The sequence below is a fragment of the Myzus persicae genome, unplaced genomic scaffold, assembly GCF_001856785.1.
Source record: "Myzus persicae strain clone G006 unplaced genomic scaffold, MPER_G0061.0, whole genome shotgun sequence".
In the NCBI taxonomy this organism is placed as follows: Eukaryota; Metazoa; Arthropoda; class Insecta; order Hemiptera; family Aphididae; genus Myzus; species Myzus persicae.
The window spans coordinates 399,715-417,385 of record NW_019100958.1 but is presented as its reverse complement, the minus strand read 5'-3'; the positions used below and the strand labels follow the sequence as shown (position 1 = coordinate 417,385).

The following is a 17,671-nucleotide window of genomic DNA, read 5'->3' as shown; positions in this document are numbered from 1 at the left end:
TTTATATTTAAAAAAAAAATAATAGTAATAGTAATTTGTACATCCGCGGTATATTTCTTTGATTCCGAAAAAAAAATCCATGTATTACAAGATGTGATGGTCCTTATTAAGTATAGCTATATCTTTAAATCTCAAACATCACGAATTTAATGAAATGTGTATTTTTGATAATGTATATCGAGAGAAGCATGCTTGATGAATCACCCTATATGTTACATAATATACTCAATTCATAATTGCCAGTGTACGTTCTGAAATAATTCTTTTGCGCTGAATAGAAAAAATTTATTCAGCAACAAATAATGGTATCGATGAAAAATAATAATGCATACTGTCCCATTAAATATTATGAAAATAATGTTATATTTTTATCTTTGGTATAACTATTTATTATTTACTATTATATGATACCAGCGAGGCTATTAAAAAACAGTTGTATTATGTGTGTAACATTTATTATAGTATTAAATTTACTGCGTATACTATTGTTTGTTCTATTAAATAAAATATTATGTAATATTTTTATAGGACGCAGTGTGTTCAGTATACAGAGTGTAACAGAAAGGCGTGACAAATAAAAATAAAAATGTATTCTAGTTAAACGTATGACAAAAATTATAAAACCAATGTTGATAATAATTAATAAACTGCTATATATATACATATTTATGTCATCGGATTCCCAAATTGAATATTTTGAAAAAAAGTTATGAAATTTCAAATTAAATTACTTCTAAAAAATATTGATATTTTTAAAAATGTTAAATAATAAACTACTTGACTTAAATAAACGTTTTTACGATGAAAACGTGTCCAAAAACTATGTTTACAAATCGGCTATTTTGAATTAATAACATTTTTATTAAAATAAAATATTGATTAGAACAAAAGCTATTCCATGTATGTGGTCTTTCTGTTACCTTTATATATAACACATTAGTCAAGATCACTCACTCTAAATAATGTATTTTAACACAACACAATAAAAATATATACTTTTACTCGCAATTTAAAAAGAACAGCATTTATATTTTGGTACCTAATTTTTAGTATTGGGTAGTATGAATCTTCATAAAATATTCCTATTTTGATATTTATTAATAGTGGCTGGCATGAATTTACTCTCCACAGAACCGTTACACAATTTTAATACAAGTAATCGTAAATACGTACAGTAACTTTGGACTGTAAATAAATATCTCTAGTGCCTCCAACAATCTTAACTATGTCCCAGTACGTAACTAATGTACTGACAAATACATCAATAGCATATAAGATGTTGTAAACTTGTGTTTAGAAACATAATTTACGCATAACAGAAGGTATGTCATTTTAATTATCTTAGCAACGTAGTAACTCCTAAATTATCAAAAAATATGTCGCGATAAGTTTCTGTGTAAGAATAATATTTTAAGTACCTATATCGCAGAGCATATTCAAACGTATAAATTGTTATAGTGATCCTAGGGGCCCGAAGTAGGCATTTGGCCTAGTCCTCCATAGTTTGTAGTGAAAGTAAAAATGTCTTAGAATATGCTCTGACCTATCAATTTCAGCTGTCTCTAAACACAAGTTTTCGAACACCACTAAAGGTATCCCCGCTGTGTCCGTAATTCGTCCGATACTTATCAGCTGTACATAGTTACGATTGTTTGTATTGACATTTCGTAACCACGTGAGTTCTGTTCAGAGTAAATTCATACTAGCCAATGTCCAAAAAAAAATATCAAAATATGATTATAATATATCTTAATGTAAACTCACGCGCGGTAGCCAATAGGTGTTAAAAAATGACGACCAAAATAAAACGGTCACCAGATAATTATTTTAAAAATTGTAAATGGAATTTATTATAGCTTTATAGAGTTTTATCAAAATACGTTTGGAAACCGAGAATTCGGCCCTCTCGCAGAGCAAACTTTCCCAACTCGTTTCGTGTCAGTACAACAGTGATTGCACATAAACGTGACATATAATATTAATATGTATAAACAGACTAGCAATATATTGTAACATTATTATTATGAATAAAATTATTTGGCTGCAGTGTGTGTTTTCGAAGTACCTAATACATTTACCGCGTAAATTCAACTATTGTACACGGATGAGAGTATAATATAATATAATTATGTTACCTACTGAAATACTTACAATATCGTACGGCTAATGGGTTGATGTAAACTAACTGGCTACTGTTTAACTCGTGCATAATCATGCTAGGAAATCATGCCGCTTGAAGGTTATAACAGATGATGTTATTATAAGAGACAGAGTTTGTGAAACTTTGTGATACACCGAAAACCTACGTGATTTTCAGTTACACGAACAGACGACAAAACATCTACGTGCTAAAAATTACTGATTATGCTGTTTAAAACATTTAACCGTAACGGTTATAAAAAGTCATAGCCTAGCCGATGTTTAGAGTTGAATTTATTAACTTCTAAATAACAACTGTCACTGTATAGTAATATCGTTATAGACTGCATGGTAACTTATTGTCGATAAACCATACAGCGAATCTAGCGGTTAATAAATATTTTTAATTTGCTCACGACACTCAAGTAATTGCATTTTTTTTTCATAAAATACTACGATGGAAATAATATAGAAGAAACGCAAACACTTGAATTCCGATACAAAGAAGTGTGATTATAAATTTAACTTTACAAGTGTTCGTAGGTCTTGAACATTTATTTACTTTTCTTCGGTCAGTTATTCGTCATACATATTTATTGATTTACGATTTCAGTGGCTTAATCATCTATACCGCAGATGACCTTGTAGATTCTACAAGATCGTTAATTTGTTTCCTAAAAAATAAATTGGTTAGTCCATTCGCCGCACTCCTCGTGAGGATTAAATTACAATATTGTTATAAATTATTATATATAGATTCATTCACTTAAGAAAGTGTAAATTATTTTTAATGATATATCTCATATATTTTTTTTTTTAGTCAACTTTTTATATATTTTATCTTCGTCATTTTTAGTAGAAAATGTCCACGGTAAATATTTTATAGGTAATAGATTAACCTACCTTTCTAATTCACAAAATAATCCAGTTTCAATGTTTCGTGTGCACCGTAATCTCTAGTCACTTGACATTGTCTAGACGCACTTCAGTTAAATATCTAACATTATTTGGGCATATTTTTAGTGTATAAGTATACGGATACACGATTGATTTATGAAATCATAACCCTATTTATAATCATTTAATTAAAAAAAACTTGATTTAATTTTTTTTAAATTATTATTGACATTTTGGCGAATGGCTATTACAATGTATAACTACTTATTAGGATAATTAAAATAGTTTGGTTAGATGATATAAAGGATAAAATGAAAAAATATGCTAAGAAAACGAAGATCATTACAAATTATATCACAGAGCCTCCGAGTTAACGAAGAATATAATAATTAGATTAATGACAGGCTAAGATAAAAGATGATGCTGTAAAGGGAATACGGGATGAGATCGATCGGTATTTTGGAGCATTTTTGAGAGGTCGTCTGTAAAAAGAATAGAAATATGTTCTTAAGTTAATACTGGTATAGTAAACACGTTCATATGCATACAGTAAGACTTAACTATTTATTTTGCACAGATTTCAGACGCTACACGGTTCTATATAATATTGAGGACGTAAAGTCCACGGGCCGCATTTTCCATCTAAAATGTAGACTTTATTTTATATACTCTATATTAGATTTATCGATTTACATCGAATAAGATGCACGAGTCTGTAGTATAATTGTCGACATTTTTCTGACGTTTTAATCTTTTATAAACAGATTTCGTCGGAGCAGTGGATTATTTGTATTTACCGAGTGCTAACAAACACAGAGTCAAAGCACACACAGTCCACGCGCGCTTTTAACACACACGAATCCATGTACCTATATTATTATTTACAATACACATAGAGACGATCTGAGAATCCGCATATACGTATATGGTTTATGCGTGTACACAATATTACACACATATGCCTGTTATACGTATTGTACATCTGTGGAGGCACATAAAAATACTCTCATGCAGAAGAACAAATCGGTTTGGGCAGGTACCACCTCCTCCGCTGCATTCTCCAACTCCCGAATATTTATCAATCGCCAACTCTTACCGCAGCCGACAATCACATAACCGTTGGTTCCTGTGCAGGACGGCGAACCCGCCGATTTTCGCCATTAAAATAATACCACCGAGTGTTTGAGCGTCGTGTGTACACCAATAATGACCGTGCTGGATATGCGACGTGATGGTTTTTCGAAAAACGACACAGCTCCGCCACATCAGCGATGTCGGCACAATTTCATATCCAACTACCGCCGACGGAACGCAATTGAATAACACTCAGAATCTTCCACGACGTCGGGCAGCCACCGTTTTCGCCCTTTTCGTATATTAAATTAGTCGATGATCCTTTTGACCTTTTGATTATGCCAGCACAAATCCTTATACGCTCTATCAGTTTTCTCGTTACATTTCATTTCGTCGCAAATTAAAAATCGTATCCGGCCGAGTACTTGTACAACGACAACCATCGCTAACAGATTACGGTTATTCAAAATATTATCCAGTTCTTTTGGTTTAGTTTAAATCAATACAAAAAAAAAGAGGGGGGAAACGAATAAGAGCTTGGATTGCTGAATTGTTTTATTCGTCAATTTGAAGAAACATAATACCAACAGTATCGATAAAAAATAATAAACTTGAATAGTATGGGTACAGATGTCAGTTATGATACACTTCAATACACTCGAGTTATATTTACATTGCCACGACTAGAGGGACAAAGCCACGCAAAAGTAAATCATAAATGTATTCCCCCATAGTTTACAGAATATTTGTTTTTTCGAATAAGTAATAAGATGAACAAATAATGTTTCTTTGTAATAAGTCACCATAAAGTTATTTTTAACATTGCAATTTGCAGCGTGTTAGTAGGTAGTATTTCTTTAGCCAATATTCGAATTCTATCCACACCAGTGCAAAATATAGTTTCCGATTACTATTAAGCAGTAAGCATGATGATTACATTGAATAAATGATTTGAATTTCTATTTTTTCTCAATAAATAGTCATAGTATATTGCCTATATGATCATCCAGTAAAAAATATTTAGCTTACAAAATAATACAATTTAAAAAGAATCGGATCGTTTTGATCTAAACTATACGACGTCATTTTACAGAATATTTCGTTTATTTAAAAATAAAAATTTGTGAATCAGTAAAAACTGACTAGTAAAATTATCTTGACCTTAAATCGCAACAATTCTAATGTTTATATGATCATTTTCTCTTTGATGATGATCATTCCAAGAGTATTAATCAAATGGGACAATAATAATACAAATAATTGAAGTAAGTAATGTTGTACAAACAAAGAAATTGGGTAAAACATTTTTTTTGAAGCGTACAGTATATATATAATGTAAGGTCGACTTTATTCGTTTGGTATTATTATAGCGTAGGTAACAGTTTCTAGTCGTCGTGCAATTCTGTTGTAACACTTCTGTATATACGTCAAAACCAACATGTTGATAAAGTACCTCTAGCTAGGATGCCTTTATTATTACACCGCAGTTTTCCAACGCACCTAGAGAAATACAAACAACACTGTTTAATCGTAACAAACGTGTCGTTTTACTTGGCCGTACATCCTGAAGAGATATTTCAAAAAGGTTATTATAATAATATTATACGCGGTATGATAAATGAAGGTTTTTAAAAAAAAGAAAAAAAAAAGAAAAACTATAGTCAGACTTTGTGAATATAAATCGGTCAACCGTTACAGTCACGAACGTGGTTAATAAATCGAAATAGCTCTGTATAACGTGAGCTACAAAAAAATGTATTAAAAGTACGTGCCTTTATATGTTTTATTTTAAACATTTATCAGTGTAGAAATTTGCAAAAGTCCAAAGAGGTAATTACTCGAGTAAAATATGTATTACATACTAAACACTTGGAACAAAATGGAAGATTTCTTTCGTCTATAACATTGTACGTGTGATTTAACTCTTATATTAACATATAATATCCATCATATTATAACACTCGATATGGTATATATTTTTTTTTAAGTGCACAAACAAAATATGTTGTAAAGATGGCTGTTTGGACAATTACCACTGAAAATGATTGCGAATATTGTTATTCTATTACACAGACTATACTACTATTGCATTGATTCGGCGGATTTTTTAAAATGCAAATTTAATTTTAGTGAAAATTAATTGCAAAAACAAATATACATTTCAATGCTAAATTAGCTGACTGAGTAGATCCTAGAACTTTTGGACTGTTTCTTTTTGTAAATACACTATTTACAAGAAATTGGCTAGCTATATATTTCTTAAATCGCCTAATATAAACAAAATCTCTTAAAACCCATAAGAACCATCCTGCCAAGTGTCGAATGCATTTTAAATTTAACCGATTTTGTATTTACTTTATAAGCTAGGTAAATGAATATTGCAAAGTACATAATATAAGTAAATCATTAAATTTTATAATTTCCTTTTCGTTTTCAGAACACCTCAATACAAAAATGGAATCTGAGCCGGTAATTGTGGTGGATCAAGAAAACTGTTTCTATGAAGAAGACGAAGATATAGATGATGTGGCCGGAAATGGGCAAGGATGTCCCGACACTCCTCCGCAGGACCCGTTTTTCCTATCACCTTTTAGAGACATGCGGAAACGCTCATTACCGACACCGCAATGCACATCGGGAATAACTGCTAGTCAAGTAATTTTTAAAAATGCCAATTTTTTTTTTTATAATCGGAAAAAAAATTCATCCAAACCATACTAAACGAAATTAACAATGACATAAGTACAGGCATGACTGTAAGGTATAATATAACATTGTGTAGAACCTACATTTATCAAAAACATCATCTCGAAAATATTCGGATGTTTGTTTGTTTGATTTTTAATGAATGACTTTAAGTATAGTTCATAACGTCAGTTAATCTTAAAAAATGAGATCGAACTTGCAGAATTGTATCCTCATAATTCACAAATTTACGGTGTCTAGGTACCTAATAATAAGTTAAGCGGATGGGATAAAATTACAAATATAAACATATATAACATTTAACTAACGAAAAAATTACTAGCGTCAATGGGTTTTGAAGGTGTGAATAATTTAGTAGGTACGTTTTCTGCAAATAATGCAGAGTATTGCCAAACATAAACATTCATCATCAATAATAATTGATAACAACTTTATATTTGCATTTTTTAAATTAATTATTATGTATTATGTTTTTAGATTCTCAGCGAGGCGATGAATGTATACATTTTACAATGTTGAGAGTTTTATTTTTTTTTTTTTGTCTGTTAACCCCTTTTGAAGCAGTAGAGCAGTAAAAATGTTTCGATTTCCTATTTTAGCATTTACATTATTTATCATTAAAAATATAATAAATGAAATGTTTTTTGGAAAAAATCATTTCAACATACTGATAGTAAAGTAAATTACTTTAATAGCAATATTATCATAAAAATATATACTTGGTGATATAGGCTGACAGACCGTTTCAGCTCAGAACCATTTTTCGTATACGATGATTTCATATCATTGAATTCAAATTTAACACATCCATTACGGAGACTCACTCAACACCTTTACATCTACCATACAGCACAGCGTCTCCCCCGGTTTTCATACATCAACTTTGTATCGTTTCAATTTAAATTTTAAATGTCTTCTTTTGTCCCCCCCCCCCCCATTGTGATATTAGATAGGTTATGTTAAAAAAATCGGTGAAACCGGAGCAATAACACGCTTTTTCTCTTCGACCTTTAAATGATTTGAAATTAAATTGTAATACATTTTTTTATACGGGTAGGTATAATACAAATAGATGGCATACGTACCCTATGTTTAAAATGAAAGGGATGAGTGTCTTCTCCCTTTTCCGCCAATACCTATAGGAGTGCTTGGTTTTTTATTAGCCTAGAGGTAAAATATGGGAAAATCCGGACCTGAAAAATGAGTATTGTACGTGGAATTGACAATGTATATTGATACAAATATGCAAATGCAGAAATGACTTGGTTCATTTCACTAAATCATTTCTCAAAATCACATTTGAACATAATATAAGTAATGACTATTTGACAAAACGTTATTTGAAGAGTGAAACGCAAATTAATTTCAAAAAAGTCAATATTCATCGCTGGAAAGCTAAAATACTTCCTAAATACTAACATTGGTTTAAAATTATATAAAATATTAGAATACTTATATACCATTCCGATTTTTACTTTTTTTTCGAATCGAATAATTCAATATCCACGGTCTGTTGACCAGTTCAATTTTATAGGAACATTATTGTAATAGGTACCTATAGTAGGAGGCACCTAAACAATATTTAATTTGTAATACGTTTAGCTTCAGAATATGAACCACTGCACGCTTGCAAGTTAAGAATAAATTAGTAGTTTCACTATCATTAAATAAACACTTGTGTAGTTCGGCAGTTGTGTGCCACAGACTGGCAGTCAACCACTTGATTTTTTAGTGTAAACTTCCAAATATTTTGAAATCGTAATTTTCCGTCTTCGGATCTCGACACGAAATAATGCCATCCACTTAGTTATGTTTACTTATATTTCGATTTCTTTAAATACGCATGTCAACATTGTGAAATCAACACAAAACTAGTATAAATAATGATTTAGTACTATTAGTCGAACTTAACTTCATTTCGGTTATCTTTTAGCTGTCGTGTCATCATTTAGAATATAATTAAAAAATAATAATACTGTGATTAAAAAAGTTGCAGTTGTTAAGCAAATTGTTTATAATAATGATATTATTTACTCCAGCATTCGAGAATAATACATTTCGATTATTGTTGTAATACTAATTAATCGTGCAGATTGGAACAAGTATTAATTGCATTTTATTGACTCTAACTAAACAGCACGTCCACATAATACTTTGAAATTGTATTTATTCATTATTTAAAAAAAATAGTTTTTTCACTTTTATACGAACTCTCGTGTTGTAGTTGTTCCCTTACTACTACAAAGCAGCTAATACTATTGGTTTGTTGTTGTTTTATTTTATTTATAATATATATATATATATATATTTGCAACAACAAAAATGTTGTTTAAGTGACGCCCCGGATATTATTTTCTTGGTTTATATTTTTGAAATAAATACACTGAAATGCAAATATTTGCATAAAATACCAATTACCTATAGACTTTTATAAACTACGTAATAACATTATAGTACTGAGTAATAACTATCAAACGATTATAATATTATTGTGTAATATAATTCCATTATACTCAATGACATTGGCCAATCACACTACAATTTATGTGATAAATTGATATTTACGAACTAAAAATGTGTACTTACATTGTTTTTGTACACAGTATATAAAACTAATTAAACTCAAATAAATTTTCAAAACTTCTACATCTCGATAAAATGTATAAGTTGTGATATTAATATTATGTTTTATAGCGAATTCTATAAAATATATAACGTTAAACGATTAAACTACGAATAAGCAATACATTGATTTGCATACAAATTACGCATAATAATTCGCCATTAACAAATTCACATATGGGGGTTACATGATAAAAACGACTTTTTAAAACTACTTTTCTACTTTTCCACAGGTATATACTTTCAACTTTGATCATTGTCGCGTCGCGGCCGAAAGCTTTTAAATTGTCTCTGTCCTCCGAGTATCGAACGAGTTTTCTGTGAAAACTGTGTTTGATGTTGAGATTATAAGTTTGCTTGTGCAATATGATCCCAGCAGGAGGTGCACGTTGGGGTGTCTTCGTTCAGCCATTAAGAAACAATGTGATACGTTTGTGTGACCAACCCTACGTTTTTTGATAATCTCTTCAGACTTCCTGGACAACTTATGACGAGGGGAGAACCAAAGATTGATTATTTGTGGGATTTCGTGAATTCTAGTGGAATGAAAAATAACTATAACGTCGGTCGTCGGTTTCGTGTTATTATTATTATTAAATGAAGTATGTTATTTTTGTGACAATTTTGACAAAATAGACTATATTTTATATGGAAACAATTAAACTTTCAACCGCTTGACCTCCCCAAATCGTCGGTTTTCTTTTGTCCTGAATAATTACATAAGACACTGTGCATATCCTATTCAATAGTACCTAATATTATGTTGAATTCGTAAATAAAACAATAATACATGTAACAATCAAGTAGTGTGCACAGCACCTAAATGTATAAAAAAAATAGTACATACAAGAATCCATTTCGGTAATCCGACACATGTGCTTAAGATAATAATATATATTGTTGGACTGGAATGCTCTCGGATTAACCAGTCAAAATGCACAGAGTATTACAATGTATAGAAACAAAATATATATTTTGAATTTAATATCGTTATCGAACTATAATCTCCTTATTTTCATAAGAGATTACATTAATCTTATATGATATGTTATAACGTTGTTATATAATAAGCTAACACTTTATTATTATTTTTTATACGCCGTTGCGAATTTCTTGACGTCTTATTTCAAAAATATTTTTTTTAAATTAATAGTTTGTTCGAAAATATTCCTACAAATTGTCCTGTACGATAAGGCTGTTGTAACACAGGCAGGATTTTAGCAGCATATGCATATAATCTATCACAATCGTGTACTCGAACGCTTACATTAAATTCTAAAAGTGTTGCCTAGAACACTTACATTCATAATATAGGTAGTAAATTTCCTTACTAAATTAATAAATCATCAACGCGAGAACACTGTGTAAAACAGAGAGATCGTTTAACAGTGAACATTTGATGTTTAGTAAAAACTAAAGTCACTTATTTTATTTTATAAAAATGTTGACTTTATCCGAAGTTTGCTTTTTGGAAAATTTATTATCCACACAGCTCTAACTTTTATACAGTATTCCTTATTTTGTTAGCTCATATATTATGTTTACTAACTAAGAACTTTTGATTTTTAGATAGTAACCAAAACATTTTAAGAACATTATTTAGCTCCATATTATATGAAATTAAATGTATAGCTGTAAAAGTTAAAGCTTTAAACTTAGAAATCGATAGTTTCACCAACAGACGTGTTGTAATATATGAGGATGACAATATAAAAATAAGGGTGGTAAAATATTTCCCGAAAGAATCATAAAAAAATATCTTTTTTCGTGGGCATACTCTCTGACAGAACCAAGCGTTTGGTTATCATGCACCACCCAATGTATAAGTACACATATATATATATATAAAACCAGAAATAGTATATATAGCAATCAGTCACCTATTTGTAGGGGATGACGGGATGGATCCACCCTTGGGAGTTTAGATCGTGTTTTTCGTTTATTTATTATATTTGTATCTCCATTAAATTAAAGCAAAAATAAGTACCGATAGCTTAAAATTAAAAATCAAATATTACTGGGTTAGGTTGCTCAACTACTACCAAGTGTGTTGTGCTCGAAAAAAAAATTGAATCATCTGTCGCCTATCTCCTGACTAATACCTTCTGATACACTATTTCCAGGTGCGGAGGTTGAGCGATCAGGGAGCAGCCGGTGCAGCCGCCAGGGAACAGGCGTTCTTGGCCACGTTGACCCAGGCACCGGGGCCCTACACCCCGGGTCGCCGACATTCGGTCATCACGATATCAAAGGCTCCTATGCCGTTGTTCGGCCGCAACAGGCGCGAATCGATCGCAGCGTTCCCCAGCAAGGGTCCGAGGGTGAACCGCAGGGACTCGGCAGGTGGCGCCACGCCGTCTCCCACCGGTAGCCAGTTCAACTTGCAGCTGGACATCATGGACGACATAGCAGACATCAAGGCGGCGCGGAAGGTCCGGATGAAGATGTGGCAAACGGAGGACAAGGAAAAGATGTGCGAACTCCAGTCGATGGACGGCGAAAACAAGCAAATGTCCAGGTACACCAATTCGGAGTATATACCTATAATGATACAATATTATGAGTTCCGTGATAATATTTTTATGACAGGTGTACCCCGGGTGGGGCGACTTGAGGGTCGAGTGAAATTTTTTTAAAAATATCTGTATCGTTGCACAGATAAGGAAGTTCATCATAGCATAAATAGGTATACGCATTACGCGCACAAATTGTAACAAACTTGTGAGCCAGTTGAACCATTTTGTTCAGAGATACACAAGTTGATAAAGGACATAACAATGATAACATTGGGTGTATAACATGCAGATACAGGAGTGAAATGTTTTAAGAATGCCATTTAACACTAGATCCACTAATCCACTTAACCATTCAATTATAGTTTGTTATAAACTAAATGATCCGTCTATAAGTGCTTACACTCATTTCCTGTGTCAATGGTTTTTTTTTTTTAGCACCCAACAGTCCGTGTCTAATAATTATAGGTACTGTTTTTTTTTTTCATTAATTTTTAAAATAACAATGTTTTATTTAAATTCTTGTTTTTGTGACCCGAAAGAAAAAATTGATCGAAAAATGGCGATGTATTTAATTATCATTATTAAATACGAAATATAGTTTTTTTTATTTATGAGCCATGGCAGTTCAGTGAAGTGGGGTAGAGTGGCAAGCGGTGCCTCGTAAAATTTGTAAAAACTTTAAACTATATAAAATCATTTATTTTTTGAAGTCGTCAAAAAGAATAACTGTCGCCTGTTAAACGGATCATTCCTTATATACATATTTAATATATTTTGCCGTATTGCATGCAATTGTGTTTCAAACCCGCGAAGTTTAGAAACGTCAATTGAATTCATTAACTAGCAATAAGAAAAACTGCATACCCACAGTGGTAGCGTGGGTATAAATTTACGAAAGTATATAAACTTTATGAATAACATTATATTGTTAATAAATTATAGTCGGCATAACGCGATTGTATTGAAAACTTTTTCGGAGTTCTGTACATAATATTACTCATTAACGTTTTCATTTAAATAAATGTGTATTTTCAAGAACACTTGTGAAGGTACCCACTAAACACAGGCTACCCCCCCCCCTCTCTCTCTCACTCTCTCTCTCTNCTCTCTCTCTCTCTCTCTCTCTCTCTCTCTCTCTCTCTCTCTCTCTGTCTCTCTGTCTCTCTGCCTATCTCCGTTTCATATATAATGTAAAGTAATATTAATATTTTGTGATACATAATATTATACACAAATCTGAAATCTATTAATATGTAACTCTTATCGTATTTAGTAAAAAAATTGTTCTCAAAATATTATTTACAAAATTATTTTACAGTTCATTAAGTATAACTTGTAGCCGCATATCAATTACGCCACAAGATGACTACGGAAAAATATGTAAATCGCATTTCAGCCAGAGTTATTGTCAAATTCAAGTTAAATATTTTAAGCATCAGATTATTTTTATAAATCTCAGATATTATGACTAGCATATATGTTATTATCTGGCTATTCAATAATTACAGACAAAAATCAACAAAAATAAAAATTAAATGTCAGAGAAATTTTATCCAGTGCATTAATATTAATATTAAAAAAACATAACAACAATTTAAAAAGTATATCTAAAACATCATTTAAAAAAAAAAACAAACAACACATACCTGTAGTAATAATCTACAGTACAACATTTGAATAAATATCAGCAGGGAAATGAAGTGTCATATAATGTTTATTTTTATATTTAATAATTTCAATCATTAAAAACAAATTCGTTTATACTCTAAAAAAACCTGGTCCGCAATTAGTATTAACCCAAAAAAAACACAGGTCAGAAAAAATGTCGACTGCGGTAAAAACTAGTAGCCACCCAATTTTTTATGATTTTTTTATCGTAATTTTTTTACTTTTACATTTTTAAATGTCAATAGCCCAGCAGTTTTTAAATTTAAGCAGTATAATGAGTTTTTTGTTTCCAGAGAATTATCAATTATGCATAGCACATTAATAACCCAACTGTAAGAACAATAATAAAACAAGTACATATTTTATTCTACACAACACAACCGAATTATCTTACTTATGCTTTATTTGACATTGTAATATATTAAACTTTGTTAGACATTATAATAATGTTTCGTATGTAAACCGCTCGAAAAACTTTAAATCAATAAAATAGAACTAAGTTTTTAAATCATTGTATTTTAACAAACTTACTTATATCTCACCAACATAAGACATAGTGTTTACTTTTCCAGAACTAATAATATACACATGTATAGTATACCCTATAAAATTTCAATATTAAAAAACTTTTTCAAGATTTTCATTAATCACTGCATTAAAATTGATTGTGCAGCCTAATAATAACAGAAAATAAAAAACCGTAAATACATTATTTTTTTAATCAACAAGGAATATTTTTATGGATATTGATTGAGTTTAGCCAATTAAGGTATGTAAACAGAATCATTTTCTGGAAGCGTGTAATATGAAACTAATTTTACCGTAGAAATAATATTTAAAAAAATATCCAGAATGTACCTAATTTAATGATTTCTAGAACGTTTACACAAACAGAAATGAGTTTTTATTAAACATTTCTTTTGTAAGTAAGGCATTAAAAACGAAGCATACATTTTTTTACTAACATGATGGATGTACTCGTGTAACGTGTATAGTTAATATCCCATCGACTGATTATTAATGACGATGATTATAACCATAAGTCTCGTAACTTAATAACTAATATTTAATAAGTATAGGTATACCTAGAAATGTAATATTTATTATTGTTATACGTCTTACTGTTTGAGGTTGGTTATAAACTAGGATATCCTTAATATTATCTTGTGATTTAAAGTTTTGGGTATAAAAACATTCTGAGTATAATTGTCATTAAAAGTTTTCCACATAAAAATATTACTGACAAATGTATTGAAAACTCAAAAAATGTGCGGTGTTCGAGTATACATATAAATATAAAATGAGTTTTTCAACGTTTTCTATTCAAAGTTTCTATACACGGAATGGAATATACATATTACATATATAATGCATATACATTATACATGGAATTCATTTCAAAAATTCGAAAGAGAAATAATATTTTTATTTCTTTTTATCAAGTTGGATTCTTAACGTTCTCTCGTGCAGTGCTATGGTACAGCGTGTGATATATGAATAATATGTTTTCGTTTCTATGCAAAAAAACTGTCAAAAATACATTTAAAAATGAAAAATAATGTAAAATCATCTCATGCCCATAAAGTCACGATAAATAAACAAAATTATCGTTGGAAATGTAATTTACGGGAAATGAAAGAATGACTACCGAATCGATGTTATTACCATCGCGGTGTATGACTCGCAATACGGCAAAAATTAATAAATGTATTCCGAAAACTGCCCCGCACCCCGCTGTAAGATAAACTCATCTCTCACGAGTCTCAACCCTTTATTTATAAAAATATAAAATTTAAAATGTTTGCACATTTCATCTCCCGGCCTTGCCATACTCTGCACACATATATGGCGGCGGCGGCGGCGAGATATAAATCCGTAATCTAGTGGAAAATATATGCCGTTTTGTCAACACGCGAAAAAAAACTAAAGCAAAACGTACCGCAATCTCTTTGATATGCGGTTGCACGCGATAAAATAATAGCATGATATATTCTTCGCCCGTAACTTTTCAACGGAAAAAAAAAATATTTCTGTTAAGAAAACCATTTTTTTCGGTTTAAACTTCGAACAAAGGGAGGATGAACGCGGATATTTTTATTTCTTCCGAACAATTGAGCACAAAGCAAAACAAGGAGAGTACCTCCTACCTATAATATAAACTCGCCGAGAAATATTTCACTTCGGCGTTTTTGTTGCGGCAATATAATATTGTGATGCGCGCACTGTATACACAGCTATGACGGTGCAACAATAATAATCATTAAAGCCCTAAACCGAACTCTGCAAATCTGCTCGGGGGGGGGGGGGGGGGGGGGCTGGTGTCGGTTAATGGCGGCGATAAGACGCGGCGGTAATAGTGTGTAAACGATTGCGGTGGCTCGGGAGCGATGGTTTATATGACAATATATGTTATATATTATTATTCACCCTATAAATTATAATAAAATATTTATCACGAATACCTACTGCCAGAGCGATTATCGAGCGGTTTAACGACGGAATTATACCACGTACCGGGCTCGTGCGAATTACCGTCGGCGGTATATGTTTTAATAACAATATTTTAATACGACACTAAAGACAAAACATATGGCCGGTGTAACAGGCGATATTTACCCCCGGTAAATATATCCTAGGTTATAGTTACCGGGAGTAAATAAATACTAGGTTATAGTTACCGGGGGTAAATATATACTAGGTTATAGTTGCCGGGGTTAAATATATACTCGGTTATAGTTACCGGGGGTAAATATATACCAGGATATTTATACCCACTCTACAAGTCATTTTTACCGGGGGGTAATTATATCCTAGGATATATTCACCCAGGGGTAAATATATTCTAGTACATTTTTACCTTGGCGGTAATTAACGCCTAGTATATTTATACCCACCAAAAATGACATTTTTACCGGGGGGTAAATATATCCCAGTGTTAATTTACTGGAGGTGAAAATGTCCTAGGATATATTTGCCCCCCAGGGGATGTCAAAATATCCAAGTATATATTTACCCCCGGTAACTATAACACCTAGGATATATTTACTGTGGGGGGGGGGGGGGTTAAAATTATTTAGGGTGCTGCCTATAATAATTGCGGTTAATGCGGTTAGGTTATTACCCGCGTGCGTTTGAACGGTCGTTTTTCGGGCCGATTATTGTTTCGCGCGAAACGAGAAAAACGCGACAGAAGTGAAAGCACGAGTAGATTATGTTTGTTTTGCGCACCTGCAGCTATTAATTACCATTTTCGAATTTCGTTTCGTTGTTGTTGCGCGTTGTTCCTTACGCCCTTCGACTGTCCAGTCACGCGTGGTCCGCACAACATTTTCTCGGAGTTCGTAAATCACCGCTTTAGATTCTGAGCGCCGCTCCGCTGAACGTATTGATTTTACAATGATGTGGTTTTTTTTTTTTGGTTTTTGTTTTTTTGTCTGTCATCGCCTTTTGGAGCAACAATATTGCTTGGATTTTCGACTCCAATGACTCCGGTGCTTAGGAAACGAACCTTCTGGTTGGTGCTTTGGCCGGAGGTCAAAAGTAAAATATTCCCAGTACTTTCTTTTTTTTTTTTTATTAATTATTGATGTTTGACAAGAGCGATTTTCTTGTTTGGTTATAATTGAAAAAACAATCAATTGCAGAATGCACTTGATATTGTCACTAAATGTTTATTGCTTATGTTAGCACTTTCTATACACGGTATAAGTATCAAAATAGTTTTACTCTTTTTGAGCCTTGTATAAACTTGCGAGGTTTTCGATTTTTATCGATAATTATTGATAAAAAAATGTTTTCTACGTCAAAAATCTTAAAAATGTAATACAAAGTTCCTCACGAGTTGTTATTAAATTGAGCGTAATTCCACAAATATTTTATATTAGGGTCTGAATAATAAATACATTTTGACGAAATTGGATATTCATGCATAAAATAACGATTACTTATCATCAAACGATTTTTGTTTCTTTGTTCTAATTCAAAAAGTATTAATCGCAGAAACTTGAAACATTCCAATGTTACTCAAATAAATTATCGTGACATTTTCA

At 31.5% G+C, this 17,671-nt stretch overlaps 1 protein-coding gene across 1 annotated transcript in view; it reads left to right on the top strand.

Annotated features, from left to right (window-relative positions):
• Nucleotides 1–17,671, top strand: part of LOC111027050 — a 103,848-nt gene that overhangs the window by 82,481 nt on the left and 3,696 nt on the right. Inside the window, exons 2-3 of the mRNA XM_022305262.1 lie at nucleotides 6,548–6,765; nucleotides 11,562–11,956. Of these exons, the coding sequence (XP_022160954.1) occupies nucleotides 6,565–6,765; nucleotides 11,562–11,956 (596 nt within the window). The 5' untranslated portion in view covers nucleotides 6,548–6,564. The remainder of the gene's footprint in view (nucleotides 1–6,547; nucleotides 6,766–11,561; nucleotides 11,957–17,671) is intronic.